Raw genomic sequence first — 18,651 nt, 5'->3', positions numbered from 1 at the left:
CGCTCTTCTCTGGACTTTTTCTAGTGCTGCTATGTCCTTTTTGTAGCCTAGAGACCAAAACTGTACACAGTACTCAAGATGAGGCCTCACCAGTGCACTATAAAGCTTAAGCATAACCTCCTTGGACTTGTACTCCACACATCATGCTATATAACCTAACATTCTGTTAGCCTTCTTAATGGTGTCTGAATACTGTCGGGAAGTAGATAGCTTAGAGTCCACTATGACTCCTAAATCCTTCTCATAAGGTGTACTCTCGATTTTCTGACCGCCCATTGTGTATTCAAATCTAACATTTTTACTTCCTATGTGTAATACTTTACATTTACTGACATTAAACTTCATCTGCCACAAATCTGCCCAAGCATGTATGCTATCCAAGTCCTTCTGTAATGATATAACGGATTGCAAATTATCTGCTAATCCACCTATCTTGGTATCATCTGCAAACTTAACCAGCTTGTTACTTATATTAATCTAAATCATTTATATATATTAAAAATAGCAGTGGCCCTAGCACTGACCCCTGTGGAACACCACTCTTAACATCGGTCAGTTCTGATGAAGTTCCTTGCACCATCACCCTCTGCTTCCTGAGTCTGAGCCAATTCTGCACCCATGTAAAAACATCACCCTGAACTCCCACTTCTTTTAACTTGATGCCCAACCTCTCATGTGGCACCTTATCAAATGCTTTCTGAAAGTCCAGAAAAATAATATCATATGCTCCACTTTGATCGTATCCTTTTGTTGCCTCCTCATAAAATTCCAGCATGTTAGTAAAACACAACGTCCCTCTTTTGAACCCATGCTGACTGTTCAGAATAACTCCTGTCCTTGCCATGTGCTGCTCAATCTTATCCTTAATAATTCCTTCCATTAATTTTCCTGTGATGCATGTTAAGCTTACTGGCCTATAGTTGCTTGGATCTGCCCTGTCATCCTTTTTATATAATGGGATGATATTTACCATTTTCCAGTCCTTTGGAATCTCTCCAGTGCACAGTGACTTCCTAAAAATATGTGTCAAGGGTTTATATATGTACTCGCTAGCCTCCTTAAGAACACAAGGATAAATATCATCTGGTCCTAGTGATTTGTTTGATTTCATCTTATTTAATTTGAGCAGGACTTCTCCCCCTACAATTTCTGAATCCCTCAGTACCTCCTTAGAAGTTGTGTTTACCTCTGGGAGGTTATCCACTTGCTCACTTGTAAACACCTCAGAAAAATGTAAGTTTAGGGCATCCGCTATTTATTGACATACTGATTTGCACTGGACTAGTTTAACCAAGGGTTATTTTTTACACACATTTTACAGAAAGTGAAAGGCTGCGTTATCTTAGCTGCAGTCTATGAAAAGTTACTGACATGAGTGATTTGGACTACAATTACAGAGATTCTCTGGTAAAAATTATTTTACCTCCTGGTGTAAAACTAATCTCATCTGAATAGGGCTTTAGATGAATGGTGGCATTGTACTGTTTAATAAAAAGAAAAAACTGAGATGCATTTTATGTGTTCTTGCTGCATGTCAAGGCCTAAATTGTGATTAAGACAATTTACAGTGGCTTGGAAAAGTGTTCAGTCCTCTTCAAAGTCATCATAGTTTTCTGTCTGACAAGATTTGTACACATTTATTCATTCATTATTTTTAATGCAATCACTTTTGCTGTAAAGATACATTTACAAATTCAAAATAAATCATTTTCTGTAGATATTTAACTGAAGAAGAGAAACTCAAAAGTTTGTCAATGCATTAGTATTCAAACCCTACACATTAATACATTGTTGAGAGCCTTTTTTCTGTAGCCTTATTATTTTTGAGTAAGTATGTACCAGTTTTGCACATTGTTTAGAAGTGATCCTTCCTCATTCTTGGCAGAATTTGTAGAGATCTCATAGGTTGGTGAATTGGTTCCTCTGGACAATAGTTTTTAAACGGCGCCATATATTCCAGTGAGAAAGATCAGGGCTTTGACTTGGCCATTCCAAAAATGTCACCTTTTTGTTTTTAAGTCATTCCAGTGATGCTTTGGCCGTACGCTTAGTGTGATTGTCATGGTGAAAACCAAACCTTCTCCTAAGCCATAGGTTCATACCAGACTGAAACAAGTTCTCCTCCAATATTGTGCTGTATTTGTGTCCATCCATTGTCCTTTCAGCTCTATTAAGATTCCCCGTCCCCGCACATTAAATGCATCCCCATAGTATGTTGCTGCCACCACCATATTTCACTTTAGGTGTGGTGTTTCTTGAGCTATGGGTAGTGTTAGTTATATGCCACACAAACCTCTTTGAAGTCTGTACAAAAATTTCTGTTTTGATTTCATCTAAGCATAAAACCTTCTCCCACATCTCATATTTTATGTGGACCTTCTTAAGAAATGGCTTGCAAACCTCCCATAGAGGCCAGTTTTATGTAGAGATCTTATAATTTTGGGCTCATGCACCTTCACTCCACATTCAGTCAAAGAGCATAGAAGACGTCTAACAGTGACGGCTGGATTTTTAGTGGCTTCTCTAACAATATCTTGCTCTATAATTTAGTTTTGATAGACAGCCTGTTCTAGTAAGAGTCTGAACATTTTCCGATGATGAATCCAACAGTGCTTAACGGAACATTCAGACTCTTCAATATTTTTTGTACTCATTTCCTGCCATATACATTTCAATGACTTCGTTTCTCACATCAGCAGAATTCACCCTTGTCTTTAGTTTTGCAGTGACTCTCCAACAAAGATTATGGTCCTTACAAAGTGTGCTTTTTATATTCAGAGAAATATGAAAGACTCACAAGTAGTACCTACAGTAATTTATGTTTAATTATGTTCAGATGACTGTGATGAATGCAGAATGGTTAGTTCATACATTTCCTTTTTACAATTACCACAAAATACATTAGAACAATGACTCCTTTCCTTATGTGTCTGCATTGTATACTAGTTAAGGGCCACCAAACTTTGGAAAGAACTGCCTAGAAGTATAAGGAAAGCCTATAAACATTAACATTTAAATTAAGAATGAAGACGAAATATTTTAATGTAAAGTATTTTTATGTGATGTTCTGGTTTGGTACTTTACACAGCATAAAAGACTAATATTTATTAGCTATATGCCTATCGTATCATATTGTTGTAACACAGTTAAGGACACAAGCTATTGCCATACTTTTTTAAAAAAAAGTGCTGATGGTGGGGTGACAGTAAATTGAGATACTGCTTATTCTGAGGCAACAGGGGCCTCATGTATAAACCCTTGCTTAAATTCCTTACTAAAATTTTCCTTACATTTGAAAGGAAAAAGTAGCACAAAAAAACTTGAATTTATAAAATGGCAAGCTTCCTTCTAAATCTCAAAACCATTTAAAATTATGTGCTTGCTCCCATGCTTTAAGCCACTCCCCGTCACCTCCCACCAGTAACTGTGTATGGCTTATAACATGACTTTCATAAATATTCATTATTTAGTCACTGTAACAGCCAATCTTAGAAAGTTAAAGTTTTGAGTTAAACTCATATTAATGTTTGCTTAATTTGAATAGAATATAAATTTCATCCATAGTCATAGCTTATGGTATAGTCTTTTCCCCCTATAAGTTAGTAAGAGAGAGAACCTTCTTACTATAACTGAGAAACAGTGTGATAATACAGTACATTCAGTTGTGTTTAGAACAGGTCTCAGTAAGCAGGGACTTGAAAGACCCATTTTCTACTCAGAGATGGGATAAGCATACAGTTTTCTGACCGTTCTGACATGGTTCAGAAACATCGTTATGAAATGGTTCGGAAATGATAAGTGAATAGTAACGATTTGAGATGCAACAAGATTAAGCCTAGATTGAACTTTTCTTAACATTATTTTTTTCCGTTTTTGCTATTTTAATTTTAATTTTTGTGTGAACTGTTTTACTTTGAAACTTAACTAAACTTTTAAAGATGAAGATATTTTGTCTGTGGAATCGTTTCTGCGCATCAGGCTTTTGTTGAATCCCATTTTTTGAGTTAGAGCTGCTGAACCTTGGTAACTTTGGAAAAATGCAGATACAGTCACCATATAAATCTGATCATGTTCATGGGTAACACCTTTACTATAAGCCATAAGAGAATGCAGAAAGTGAAACTTCAGAAAATGGGAACTTTGGGTATTACTGACTTAAGTAAAGAATGGCAAAAAGTTCTTTTTTTTCCATTCTCTCTGCAGGAGTCACAAATAAAAGAAGAAAAAAAAACGAGTATTTTGTAAAACAAATTACAGTAGCTGAGTGGAGAGAGAAATAGCAATGTGCTGTTATGCATTGCCCAGACCACTGCCAGTAAACTGCATGAATTGACACATCCTGTTGTATCCAGCAGAGAGTGATAGCTCCCTGGGAATGAGTTCTTTTGTGATTGCGGTGTGTTACATAACCCGAAACTATATAGATATAATATTAAAAAGGCGATGCCCCTCCCTTAATGATACTGTGGTAATAAATCACATGGGAGAAATAACTTTGTTTAATGATGGCTTACACTGCATAACAGACGAAGGAAGCTGATAACAAGAACCCAGTTCAGGAGTGGGAGCCCGATTTATAGAGTCTGCCATTTTCGCCATTGCATTGGAAGGATTTTCAGGAACGGATAATGTTATCTCCTATCCATCTGTTGGCTTCAAAGTTGTACCAGGCAATGTTCCAAGGCTTTATACTCTTTCTTCACGTGCAGGCCTCCACTTCGATTAATCATGCAATTCCAAACAAGGCAAATGAGGATACAGTTTCATGCTGATTCTGACAGACAAAAATCTATATATATAATTCACTAAGGACACGCAAGACGCATGCAAGACAGAGAGCCACGCCCGCCAACTCACAGAGCCCCACCCGCCAATTCTAAGACCATGGGATACGCTCGACAGAGCCCTGCCTGCCAACTCTAACCCTCCTCCCGTGTCATGGGATACGCATGACAGAGACCCGCCCACCAACTGTAACCCACCATCGCTCTCGAGGCATGTGCACTGCCTGCTCATGTGCCCGCACGCAACAACTCGCCAAACACAGCCTCAGTCGCTTTTGTCTGTGCTACAGTTCACATGCACCTCTGAGCCACGTTGACTTTTCATTGTTCTTTTCAGTTCCGGCTGCTTTTCTATATATATAATCGAACTAGTTGCCCGACCATGGGGTACGCACGAAAGAGCCCCGACCGCCCACTCTAACCCTCCTTCTGCATCATGGGGAATGCACGACAGAGCCCCGCCTGCCAACTCCCACCCTCCTCCTGCGTCCACCCTCGGTCTCGGGGCATGCGCACTGTTTGCTCATGTGCCCGCCCTCAACACGTCGCCAAACACATCCTCACTCGCTTTGGTCTGTGCTACAGTCCACATGCAGCTGTGAGCCACATTGACTGTTCATTTGCCTACCATGGCCACCACCTCAAATGTATTTCATGAAAACAACACTTCTTTCAATGTTATACAAATTCCTGCTTCAGGTAACTGTTTCTGTCAGTCGGATATTTCTGGAAAAATGTCATCGACGAAACTGTTGCTCTCGAACTTCGCAACATGGCTGTAACCTTTGTTTGCCAACATTGGGATAACTTCGGCGACGTGCTGTCCGTTGTTCTTAGTCACGGAAACATAGTCATACAGTCTGCTCAACAATACGCTGACTACATGAATACTTGTGGCGATGTCCCAAATGCTTCCAGCTACTATCTCCATTCACTTCCGAGAATGTCGTCATGCCTCTCCTCGAGTTTATAATCCGGGCCAACGTCTCTCCATATCCCTGCTCTTTAGCGGTTCTTTGGATTATGGGCATTACGAAGTTCTCTTGCCTCTCAAATACACACGTGATAACCTTCTGGTGCCATCTATTGACAATGTCGGTATGTACACACAAAGTTCACAAACACGTGATCGCCACACTGATGTGACGTCACCTTCCCACTATCCTCTTACTGAAAAACATTTACAAATGCATTTCACACCAGAATTTCAATGCAACATTTGCTCAAAGCCTCCACACTGCTGAAATATCTCAAAGCACATTTAAACACACACTCCACTGAACAAACGCATTTCACAAAGGACTTTCAATGCACCATTTGTTCTAAAACCTTCCGATTGCAGAGATATCTCAACGCACATTTAAAAACACACTCCACTGAATGAATAATGCAATGTGAACATTACCAGAAGTGCTTCAAAACAACTCGCGCTCTCAAGAAGCACTTACAAACTCATTCCACTTACACCTTCAGTTGCACATTTTGTAATGAGGACTTCACAGCTGAGATGGATCTCCTCAACCATGTGCAAATCCATTCAACACAAACATTTGTCTTCAGCCACGCTGATGTGACGTCACCTTCCCACTATCCTCTTACTGAAAAACATTTACAAACGCATTTCACACCGGAATTTCAATGCAACATTTGCTCAAAAACCCTTCACGCTCCAGAAATATCTCAAAGAACATTTAAACACACACTCCACTGAACAAACGCATTCCAGGTCTTTCAATGCACTATTTGTTCGAAAACGTTCCGACTGCAGAGATATCTCAACGCACATTTAAAATCACACTCCACTGAACAACTGTATCTTTCAGGAAGTGTTCACACATCAGTAAATACTTATGCGGCATATGCTACGCTGCGGGTTGGCTATAGTATATACAACAGTCCTCAGTCTGACTGCCTGTTTCTCAGTTGTGTCTATCTGTCTTGTCTTATATTATAATGCTTGCCCAACAGTTCTATATGGTAAACCCCTATGCTAAATCTGGCTCTGTGTCAACTGTGCATGTGAGTAGAAAAAGGCAGATTTATAAGATATACTGTATTTGCACAGAGTACAGTGACATATTAGACTTCTGTGTTTACAGGTGAAATAAGCATAAGTGTAATATATTAAAGAACATTCTTATTGAACTTGTAAAAAAAATAAAATAATGTTGCCAAGTAAATATCAACGTTGCAGTACATAGAAGTCTTTACATTCAACATACAACATCTAAATGTTTTTGAATTATTATTGCATTAATGTCCTGAGGAACAGGGTTTAGATCATCCATGCACTCATCTTGGTCTGTCTCGAGTGGCAAAGGCAGTCCATGTTTCTTTGCTATGTAGTGCAATACAACACAAGTCATCAGAATGCAGCAAACTTTTGTGAGGATTTGTAGCAGTATACAACCTAATGTGTCTTAACACCACCATCTACCTTTTAATGAGCCAATGGTCTCTTCTATCACTGATTGTAGGCATGAGTGCATTTCATTATATCTCTTGTGTTGTTGCCACTATCAGCCGAAAGATTATGCAAATTTTTCATAATGTAGTAAACTGAATTAAAATCATATCAGTTGGACTTCTTACCAAGAAGACAACCATCACACACAACATGACCCCTAAAGTCTGTTTCCCACACTACTGTTTGATAAAATAAAGGTATCTTAGGTTCAGCAGGGCCACCTCCCAAAAATATTAGTAAGGTACATCTGAGTATCACATATTAGTTGTATATTAATTGAATGAAAGTGCTGTTTGCAAAAGCAAATTAATTCTGTGTTGGTGCCTTTATCACAACATGTGTACAGTCAATTGCACCAATATTGCACACTGATTACATTAGTAAAAGTCAGCATTCGCTGCAAATTGCCTTTTGACCTTGACCTGTTCTCCCTGACCATAAGGCAGTTGCATGTATCCATCTCGGTAGCATCTTAATTATACTTTCCCATACAGATGGAATGACATTGCTCAGTGATGACTGCAAGATTTCTGACTAGTCAGTCAGTAACTCTGAAAAGTGCACATCTCTAAATACCCTTCAGTGGTTAAAATCTGCAACAAAACAGAGATTGTGTGCATTCTGCCTGATGGTTAATATAAAGTAGGCTCTAACTTCGAGCACAACTCCCATGAGGATTGCTCTAAGAAGCCTAAATCCAGTCATTATCATGAGCCAAAAAAGCATTGTGATCCCTGAAAATTTACTCCTTCCATAGCCTCTCATTATGGATAGGCTACATACTAAGGTAGTTAACATTAAGAGCATGCATTAGGCATTATTACCAACAGACACTAAAGAGAGCTGTATTGCAGGAACATGTCATTTAACTGTGATATAATTAGTTCAAGAGCACTGGAATTTGACTGACGCATCAGAATTTTTCTTTGCTTCATTGTCTTGCCTTCTGGAGTCACTAAAATGCCAACACTGAAAAAGTTTTGGCAAGATGGTCGAAATTTGCTGCAACATTAAGTCCGTTTTTATACCAAGTTCATGTTTTATAAATCTTGACTAATGCATAAGAAATGGCTTACACACCTTTCTGACAATAACCATGTTTTTCACACGAGGTCCAGATCTTTTTTATCTAACAGTCCGAATCTTTAATTGGATTGACTTCTCTCTCTTTTTTTTTTTTAAATAAGGTTTACCTTGTTTGGTTTTTTTTTCTCTCTTTGAATCGACAAGAGAAAGTACAGTGCAGTATATGTGTCTGTGTATAGATATAAAATACTGTATATCTTTTCGTATTATTTTTTGTTCAGGTATTATGAACATAGGTCTGTGTAAGTTGCCTGGGCTTTTATTTGGAGAGGAACACAATGTAATGATAAATGGAATTAAATTAAACACTTGGATTTTCTGTATGCTATACAGCCACCTAAGAACATTTGATATCTAAATTTTAGTTTTCTTCTAACTGTATTTATATCAAATTGTTGCTGTTTTTTTCCCTTTAGCTATCAAGCAGTGGAGTATATGAGGACAGGAATGGATCCATCTCTTGCTTGTGGAAAAGTGATCAGCAGAATCAAGAAATACTTTCCAAGTTTCTTTGGAGCCATTATATGTGCTAATTCAACTGGAAGTTATGGTGAGAAATTTGTAATAATGAGAACCTTTTCCTGATTAAACATTTTATTTGAATGTTACATTTCTAATTTAATATAGAAAAACGTCTTAGTAAATCAGGGATGAGTCTCCCAAAATCAATGAATCTTAGAGGCTAACAAGCAACTTTTCGATGGGCGTATGTAATGTATGAGCTACTTTTTCATGAGTTTCTCAAAACACCTCTTAATCTTAGTCTTTCTATTACTGTGAGGTGAACTAGACCAAGAGGTGCGTTACACTGCAAAAATTCTTGTTGAAACCAGACAGACAAAAGAATCCAGATACTTTAATTTAATTATAACGTCTATTTTTGGTCCTTGGGTGGATTGAAATAAGAATGTGGAATGTAATATGAAGTAAACATAAACATCATAAATTAATAACCACACAAGAAAAATATATAAATATGGCATAAATCAGACTCCTATTGTTTCTAAGATGAACACTAAAGAAATGACAAATTGTCAAAGAAACCCACACTTTTCTAGATAAGAGTGTGTCTTTCTTTGAAATAACAACACAATGTCGTATATTAAGGCAGATGTCAATCTTTTCAAAAGGAAGGAAAAAACAAAAGTGGGATGAGACAGCGAAGAGAATAAGTGCCTCCACATCACAACTTTACTTTCTTTCAATCATAATGGAATCACTTGCACAGCATGGTGGCAGTTTGTAAAATGTTTATGTTAATTGTTTATAGCAATGTAATGCAGCATTTTTACATTCAGCTAGCAAAGCATGAATAAGATGAAAGTCTGATGCCACCTGGTAATTTATAAGGACAGCAGAAAGGTAGTTTTCCATATGCTTCAATTATGTTAATATCTGTTGCCTGAATTTCAGCGTGCTACAGATTTGCTAATAGGCTCTATTGCTGTTCATCAACCAGCATTATGGAATTAGTTACATAGGTGTCAATAGGTATGCACAAAGAAGATATCCGACATAATGCTGAATTGACCTGGAGATGAAAACATCATTGGTACTCCAAGGCCACTTTTCTAAAGTACCATTAAAAAGTACTTGTAAATTGCAAATCAGTGCAGAGATCCTTTACAGTAGGTATTTACTCTATGTCAACCTGAGTATTTAATTTAAATTAAAGTGTGAGGCTTGGGTTTAAGATATAGTGGCAGGATGCATAGACACAGAATTCAGTGGATATTTTTCTCAGAAGGGGTTGTTTATGGTAGCCTTACTGTCTCCCTAGAAACCTTGCCAACCCCCTGAACCTACTCTTTTAAAGAACATAGAAATATTACCATCTCATATATATGTCATTTTAACAGTAGGAATCATTTTACATTAACTTAATGTATATCTGTTAAATATAACCATACATTCACATTAATGCATTTCATCATGAATATTGTATTATCTCAGGTATGAATCTTATTATTTTAAATGTTCAGAGAACTGTCATGATGTGAATTCAGTACTATGTCTTACGACCACCATGGTTGATTTAAGTGGAGTCCAATCCTAAGATGCCCTTAGTGATTAATGAGTAAGTTTGGCAGTACGTAAATTAATGAAGATTTACTATGCAACTTTAGCTTACAATGGATTTTGAGAAGCCCTCATAAATTAACAATTGATTTTAAGGTTAACATTCCAAAAAATATCAAGGACATACACTAATCGCATATCACTTTCATTGCATTCCTAGCATTCCTTCTAAAACTAGATAAAAATTTTTCTGGTCCAGTGAAGAAGAAAACATAGTAATTTATATTTTCCGTCCCATTTATGTTTTAGTAAAGTAGTTGAAAATTATTTTTCACCAAAAACTGGAATTTTCTTTCTCAAAGTTAAAAGTATTCTTATGCGCAGAAAGCTGGAAATAATTGAAGTTCTAATTTTAATTCACCACATTTGTGGTATATAATGGCATGACTTCCCTGTATTCTAGACTTGATTGCCTTAGTACTAAATATTATTTTGCTGTGATAACTGCCTTATTAGCTCATGCAGTTATTGGTTTAGTTGTACTAATCTCTTTTAATTTCTTAACATAATGGACATGCTAGCATGCACTGAAAGCTGTCGTCAATTGTATCACTGCAAGTGAAACTGCAAAATCAAGGTACCAAAACAACTGATCACTGCACATTTCTTAATCATGCATTTAAAAACTAAATGTAGTAATTTTATGTGATTATGTGCAAATTATGATTAATTAAAGGTAAAGCTAGGAAGGAATGACATTGTTTTATTTAGTCAAAAAGCAGCAGTGATATTCACTGAGATGAGATTTTTTTTCTTAATGTTCTACAGAAATTTTAAAAACACTAACACATTTCTAACATTAAGCACTTTTTAAATAACATCATGATGATAAATTTTATTTATATAACACCTTTCCCATGCTCAAGGAGTTTCACAGAGTCTCCTTTAAACAGCAGCTATATGTAACATTGAATACAGATGTTTCCTGAACAGAACATTAAAACAGATAGATACAGGCTATACAAAGGGATTACACAGAATAAAAGACAATAAACCAGAGTAAAATACTAAATTCAGTACTAAAAGAAAGCATAGCAAATAACATCATTTGTGATATAACACATACACAAATTTTACTGAGCATCTGGACAGAGAGGAAGACTGAAAGAGAAGGCACATTGTCAGGTTACATTAGAAGCCTTCCTGAACAGATGAATTTTAGGGGTCTTTCCAAAGTCTGTGTGCTGTACAGATAAAGGCCCTGTCACCCATAGAGTGCAGGATAGTATGGGGCACAACAAGATTGCCAGAATCAGATGACCTTATTGGGTGAACAGGAGCATAATAATGGAGAAGGTCACTGATTTAATCAGGTGCAAGGCCATTTAAAGCTTTGTAGGTTATTAATAGAATTTATATTCATTTCTATAAGACACAGGGAGTCAGTGGAGTTGAAGCAGGATGGGTGTTATTTGCTCGCTGTTGCTGGTCCGTGTTTGGACTTATTGCAGCAGAGTTTTAAATCAACTGGAGCTGTGATATAAGATCTGAAGTGGCACTTGCCAGTAGTTACAATAATTGGGATGTGATAAAAGCCTGGACAAGTTTCTCAGCATTAGAAAAGGAGAGGAATGAGCGAACATGGGAATTGTTAATGGAGATGAAATTAGGAAAGTTTCTTAATGTGGTTTATGTGAGCGGAATAAGAAAGGGAGGAATCAAAAATGACAAGATTCCTTGCATTAGAAGAAGGCCTGATTAGAACATCATCAAGAGTGATTGAGAAGGAGCTTATTTTATGAAGTTGCACTTTAGTGATAATTTGTGGGAGTTCGGTTTAGTTGCAATTTAATTTAATTTTAAAGAGTTCTGCTCCATCCAGGTTTTAATTTCACTAAGGAAAGTTGTGATCTGAGAAAGCCCTGATGAAGTTTCACTTTTAACATTGAAATACAGTTGAGTATCATCTGCGTAAAAATGATAACCCAGTCCATAGCTACGATTGATATGGCCAAGGAGAAGCATATAGATACAGAAGAGCAGAGGGCCGAGGACAGAGCCCTGAGGAACTCCTTGTGTGACCGGCGCTGAGGTGAATCTGCTGCTGCCAAGACTTAACAACTTCTTGCCTGTCAGTCAAATGGGACTTAAGCCACTGCAGAGCAGTGCCAGAGATACCAGTGACAGATGTGGTCTTCATTTTGGACAGTAGAATGTTGTCTGACAGTGTCAAATGCTTCAGTAAGATTTAACAAAATAAATATGCTGGTTTGTCCAGAGTCTGCTGCCATAAGCAAATCATTAATTACCTGAAGCAGAGCACTTTCACAGCTGTGTTGTGGCCTGAAACCAGACTGAAATGGTTCCATCAAATTATCAGAAGTTAATAATTTGTGAGTTGGGAGGCTACAACACGCTCAAGAACTTTTGACAGAAAAGTTAAGGTGAGAAACAGGGAAAAAATTGTTAGGATTGCCAGCATCAAGACCGGACCTTTATAACATTGGGGTTACAGAAGCGATTTTAAAAGTGGCTGGCACAAAGCCAGTGTCAAGGGATGTATTTATTATTGTCATAACAAGATTTAAGAAGTATGGTGGGGATGGAGTCCAGTACCCAGGTAGTGGGCCTCATCTTACAAAGCAGGTCATTTACAAAGGCAGATGTAACTGGTAAAAATTTAGAAAAAGAGCTAGATGGAGTGGGAAGACACAGAAAGATATAAATGGATCATGGATTTATGTTAGTTGAATTAATTAAGATCTTTAATTTTATTGCAAAAAAAGTGGAGGATTTTTTTTTTACAGATTTCGGTAGAGGAGGTAATTCTGTCAGGCAAAAATCATTTTGCCTGAGCACATTTACACATATTTTTTAGTATACCAGCAAGTTAGAGAACTGTACAGAAAAGGTTCTGAAACTCAACTCGTTATTTAAGACCAGTTTACATTAAACACAGGAAATAATATTGTGAACTTAATTTTTATGAACAGAGGTCTGTCAGCTGTAAATGTTCTTTCACTCCAATTAGTGCCAAAGTGCTTCATACCTCCACACTTATTTATGTGTTTAGACTTAAAGCAGCTGTGAGTTGACATTAACAACAACAACAACATTTATTTATATAGCACATTTTCATACAAGAAAAAATGTAGCTCAAAGTGCTTTACAAATTGAAGAATAGAAAAATAGAAGACACAATAAAAAATAAAAATAAGTCAACATTAATTAACATAGAATAAGTAAGGTCCGATGGCCAAATGGATGGATAAATACATTAAAATGTATTAGAAGTAAATAACAATATTAGAATGGTTATTAGACTAACGAGAAAAGCCAAGTATAAACATATCAGTCTGTTCTAATTAAAGGTAATAATTAATTTTAGTTTAGTCTTTAGCTTTTAATGCTAGGTTGCAGTTGATCGTGTATGTACCAGTTTGTTTCAAAAGAGTTATTACTTATTTCTTTTGCTGTTATGCAGTGTTCTCCCCAGAAATGTTTTCCAGCCAGGTGGGGCTGGATGGGGAAATTTGTTGGTGGGGAAAATTAAATGTGCACTATTTTTATTAGTTAATTATTATTAATTATTTTCCGATGCTGAATATTACTTCCTTTGTTAAGGTTTGACACTTGTGCCAGAATATTTTTATTAAATTTAAGAAGTATCCAATTCAGGATCCTGGAACCCTAACAAAAATTTTAAATAACAATTGTTATGACATAAACCTAGAGGCACAAGTATTGTCACTGTCGGAAAGAAAAGTGAAAACAATGAAAAAAGAAATATGGGAAACCTAATGAAAAAAAAAATATATATTCTTCAAAGCCAACTTGCCTTATTCTTTTTTTCTTCCTAGAGGCCCAGTTGTCTGCAGCTTTCCCATAATCAAAGTCCCCAGGATCTGGGCCCTCCAAGGAGATCATCATGAGATTATTTAGCGTGCTTTGATTCATGCAGTTTCTCAAACATGTCTTGATCCTTTTAAGGGCAGAAAACCCCCTTTCACATTCAGCTCTGCTCACTGGGATCACTAGCCCAATATGAGCTAGTTTGGCTAAATTTGGAAACGACTCTTTGAGATCTGATGTCGATGCCATTTTTAGTAAAATCTATTTTGGACTGAAGTCTTTGTATGATTTTTGACGCAACTGTCCATTCTTGCCTGCTACTTTCATATTTGAAAATTGGAGGACTACCATTTTTGGAGTAATGATCTAAAAGAATTTCAGCAGACTCACTTGAATCGTGAGTTTCTGCATTGAAAACTTTTGAAAAGCTGGAAATAATTTCCATGTCAGGGAATCTTGCATCTAGGTGCTTGACAGCTCTCTAGGTATTTATCATATATTACAGTTTTGAATGACATTACATCACTCTGTGTATAAACAATGCAGAGATCTGACCATTCTTCTGCCAGACAATGATGAAGGCTTTGAAAATATCTCCCAGGAGTGTCTTTCAACTCCATGATGGACAATTTTGTGGCGAGCAAAATTGGCTCAAATTCAGTATGACTGACATCTTGCCTTTGCCAAGCCTTAGATAAGTTGGACAACAAAGGTAATACGTCTGAAAGCATCATCAGAGTGGAAACAAAATTGTACGTTTTAATACATCTGCTTAATCCTTCAGCTGTGATGTCATTTCATTCAGTGGCCTCTCTTTCCAGTGCAGCTATGATACTCATCATACACTGTTGTAGTGACTGTACTGCAAAGTCATGAGACAGCCATCTAGTGTCACTGGCCATTTTCAGTTTAATCTGGGGAATGTTCAGAATATTTTGTATTTCCGTTAAACCAGCCATCCTAACTGAAGAATTTCGGAAGAAATAGAACAGCTGCCTTAAGATGTTGTTCAGTTTTATTAAACAAGGTACAGCAGCTGCTGCTTGGGTACTTGCAATTGCAAACAGTGGTTTACACAGTGGCAATTGACCAAGGGTCCAGATGTTTAATTTTTAAGCAGTTTTGCCACACCTTTCTGTTTCCCCAATCATAACAGCCACTCCATCTGACCCTAGTCCAACCAGATTAGCAGTCTTCAAGCCTAGAGTGTCCATAGTCTCACTCAGTGTTTTGGCTATAGTCTCCACTTTGCCATCAATCATATTGTGGGCTGATACAAAATTAATTCTGACCTCTTTAGGGCGCTGGCAAACACGTTTAATGTCTATAATTAATTGTTTTACAACTGAGGTTTGTATCTGAGGTTTCATCACACAGAATACTGAAAACTGAATACTTTTCAGCGTGCATATTTTTCAGTATGTTAGACATTATTTCTGATGCTAATACATCCAGCAGCTCTTGCATTATTTTTTCAGAGGTGTAATGTGCATTGAGATGTTGTATAATGGAACAGCCTATTACTTTACTGTACAGTGTTCCAACAGCTTTTCAAACAACAAAGAATCTCTCTGTAAGTTATTTAACACAGATACAGATCTTTCAATTTGACCGATTCCAGTTTACTCTAGTACACGCTTTCCTAAAAGGTCAGCAGAAGACTCAATATGGGTTTTACTTTTTTCATGGTCCAGCAAGCTTTCTTTTCGAATTCTTGTGCATGCCACATTTACCCAAGGTAACTCCCTCCTTAGCGGGTGTTTGCTTGAATATTTCATGCACAGTGAGCACCAAATACCATTTCCTTTGACCATTGACCAATCAAAATCTTTAAACCATTGTTGTTGATGCTGGATAAGCAGTGCTTAGATTTATCAATTGGCAGAGTGTGTGCTGAAGAGATTTCCCCAGATGGACCAGCTTCAGCAATGTCTTTGTCTAAAATTGCCACATCAGGAGTTGAAACTGCACAGTCATTAGTTTGTGGCATCTCTTTTCTGAAAAAAACTGAGCAGTGTTGTTTTCTGAACATGTTTTTAACTCATGTTGGTAAAACGTTTGGAAAAAATGAAAAGTACCAATGAATAGCACTTTTGAGTGGGAAAGTGGGAGCCTGTTGGATATTCAATGCACACTTACTGTAAGGTAGGGCAAAATATGAACAAAAAAAGGAATGGCAGATGGGTCACATGATTAAACAACCATATATATATTGGTTTGCTATGTACTGAACAAGAACAACAACAACATTTATTTATATAACACATTTTCATACAAAAAAATGTAACTCAAAGTGCTTTACAAAATAAAGAATAGAAAAATAAAAGACACAGTAATAAAATAACATAAGTCAATATTAATTAACATAGAATAAGTAAGGTCCGATGGCCAGGGTGGACAGAAAAAACAAAAAAAAAACTCCAGACGGCTGGAGAAAAAAAATAAAATCTGCAGGGATTCCAGACCATGAGACCGCCCAGTCCCCTCTGGGCAATCTACCTAACATAAATGAAACAGTCCTCTTTGTATTTTGGGTTCTCACGGAAGGATTTGATGATGATGGTCATGTAGACTTATGGCTTTCAGTCTTTCAGGCCGCCACCACAAAGAAACCGGAAAAAGAAACAGAAGAGAGAGTAGGGGTTAGTACGGATTTTAGAGCCACTATGAATCGTTATTATGATGAATTGAACATGCAGAGTATCCGGATTAAGTTAAAGTGAAATTATGAAAAGGCCATGTTAAAGTAATGTTTTTTCAGCAGTGTTTTAAGTGCTCTACTGTATTAGCCTGGTGAATTCCTATTGGCAGGCTATTCCAGATTTTAGGTGCATAACAGCAGAAGGATGCCTCACCACTTCTTTTAAGTTTAGCTTTTGGAATTGTAAGGAGACATTCATTTGAGGATCTAAGGTTACGAATTGGGATATAGGGTGTCAGGCATTTCAATATACTGTATAAGATGGACCAAGATTATTTAGGGCTTTATAAACCATAAGCAGAATTTTAAAGTCAATTCTGAAAGACACAGGTAACCAGTGTAGTGACCTCAAAACTGGAGAAATGTGTTTGGATTTTCTTTTCCTAGTTAGTATTCTAGCAGCTGCATTCTGCACTCATTGCAAATGATTTAAGTCTTTTTTGGGTAGTCCTGAGAAGAGTGCGTTACAGTAATCTAGTCGACTGAAAACAAAAGCGTGAACTAATTTCTCAGCATCTTTCAATGATATAAGAGGTCTAACTTTTGCTATGTTTCTTAAGTGAAAAAATGCTGTCCTAGTGGTCTGATGAACATGCGATTTAAAATTCAGGTTACAGTCAACAGTTACCCCTAAGAGGTAACAGAAGAGAGCAGCTGTGCGCTTAGCAGCACTACACAGACTGCACTGACACTGAAAACAGAGACATCACTTCCTGACGCCCTTTTTCTGATATCTGATAGGCTGGTTACACTAGACTTTTTTTATTTTATCAGTCCTCCTCTCACCCGCCCACCTCCACATCCTCTTTGCTTGTGAACTGCCACTCTGCTCCCGCTGTTAGCATGTACAGTCCCCTCTCGAAAGCCCACCACCCCATACTCTTTGCTTGTGAACTCTGTTCCGCCTTGTCCCCGCTATTAACTTGTTCAGCATCGAATGATCAGCAACATCCCGCCCCATGCTTCTCGCCTTGCCACATGCGATCCTGCTTCTAAAATATTTGCCCACCCGCCTGCTCGTCCCTTACGATTTCTGCAGATCATTAGATCTGCCTGTGCCTGTAGATCTGCGGCTGTCATCTCGCTTTACTAAATTATGTCTGCAGAAAAAGCTATGTGCTTTTAAATTGTACTTCTACATTAATTGCAAGACAAAATTATGACACTAAATGGTTGTCATTATCAGCTGTGGAAAGAACTACCATTACAGTAATCCCTCCTCGATCGCGGGGGTTGTGTTCCAGAACCCCCGATGACTAAAAATCATGAAGTAGAAACCATATGTTTGTGTAGTTATTTTTATATATTTTAAGCCCTTATAAACTCTCCCACACTGTTAACATTATTAGAGCGCTCTAGACATGAAATAACATCCTTTAGTCAAAAGTTTAAACTGTCCTCCATGACAAGTCAGAGATGACAGTTCTTTCTCACAATTAAAAAAATGCAAATAGATCTTCTCTTCAGGAGCAGAGAATTTCAGAGGGAGAGAGAGAGAGAGCGCTCGCAAAGAAAAGCAAACAATCAAAAATCAATACTTGTGCTTTTAAGTTTGCGGCATTTTTTAGAGGAGCGTTAGTATCTTCTAAGCAAACAGCCTCTGTGCAAATAGCCCCTTTGCTCACATCTCCTCCGTCAGGCACAGAGAACGTCAGAGAGAGAGAGCGAGATTAAAGCAACAATCAAAAAATCAATACGTGTGCTTTTGTGCTTTTAAATATGCCGAGCACCGCAATAAAGTG

At 37.3% G+C, this 18,651-nt stretch overlaps 1 protein-coding gene across 3 annotated transcripts in view; it reads left to right on the top strand.

Moving 5' to 3' along the window:
* Nucleotides 1-18,651, top strand: part of aga (aspartylglucosaminidase) — a 167,865-nt gene that overhangs the window by 119,380 nt on the left and 29,834 nt on the right. Inside the window, exons 8-9 of one of the 3 annotated variants that reach the window (XM_039751065.1) lie at nucleotides 8,754-8,887; nucleotides 14,217-14,255. In XM_039751065.1, the coding sequence (XP_039606999.1) occupies nucleotides 8,754-8,887; nucleotides 14,217-14,245 (163 nt within the window). In that variant the 3' untranslated portion in view covers nucleotides 14,246-14,255. Of the gene's footprint in view, nucleotides 1-8,753; nucleotides 8,888-14,216; nucleotides 14,256-18,651 lie in introns of those variants that run through there. The other 2 variants (XM_039751064.1, XM_039751066.1) reach the window with 2 other exon arrangements.

Source organism: Polypterus senegalus, chromosome 4 (genome assembly GCF_016835505.1).
Source record: "Polypterus senegalus isolate Bchr_013 chromosome 4, ASM1683550v1, whole genome shotgun sequence".
NCBI classification, from domain to species: domain Eukaryota; kingdom Metazoa; phylum Chordata; class Cladistia; order Polypteriformes; family Polypteridae; genus Polypterus; species Polypterus senegalus.
The sequence above is the reverse complement of the archived record's forward strand: the minus strand, read 5'-3'. Positions and strand labels throughout refer to the sequence as shown.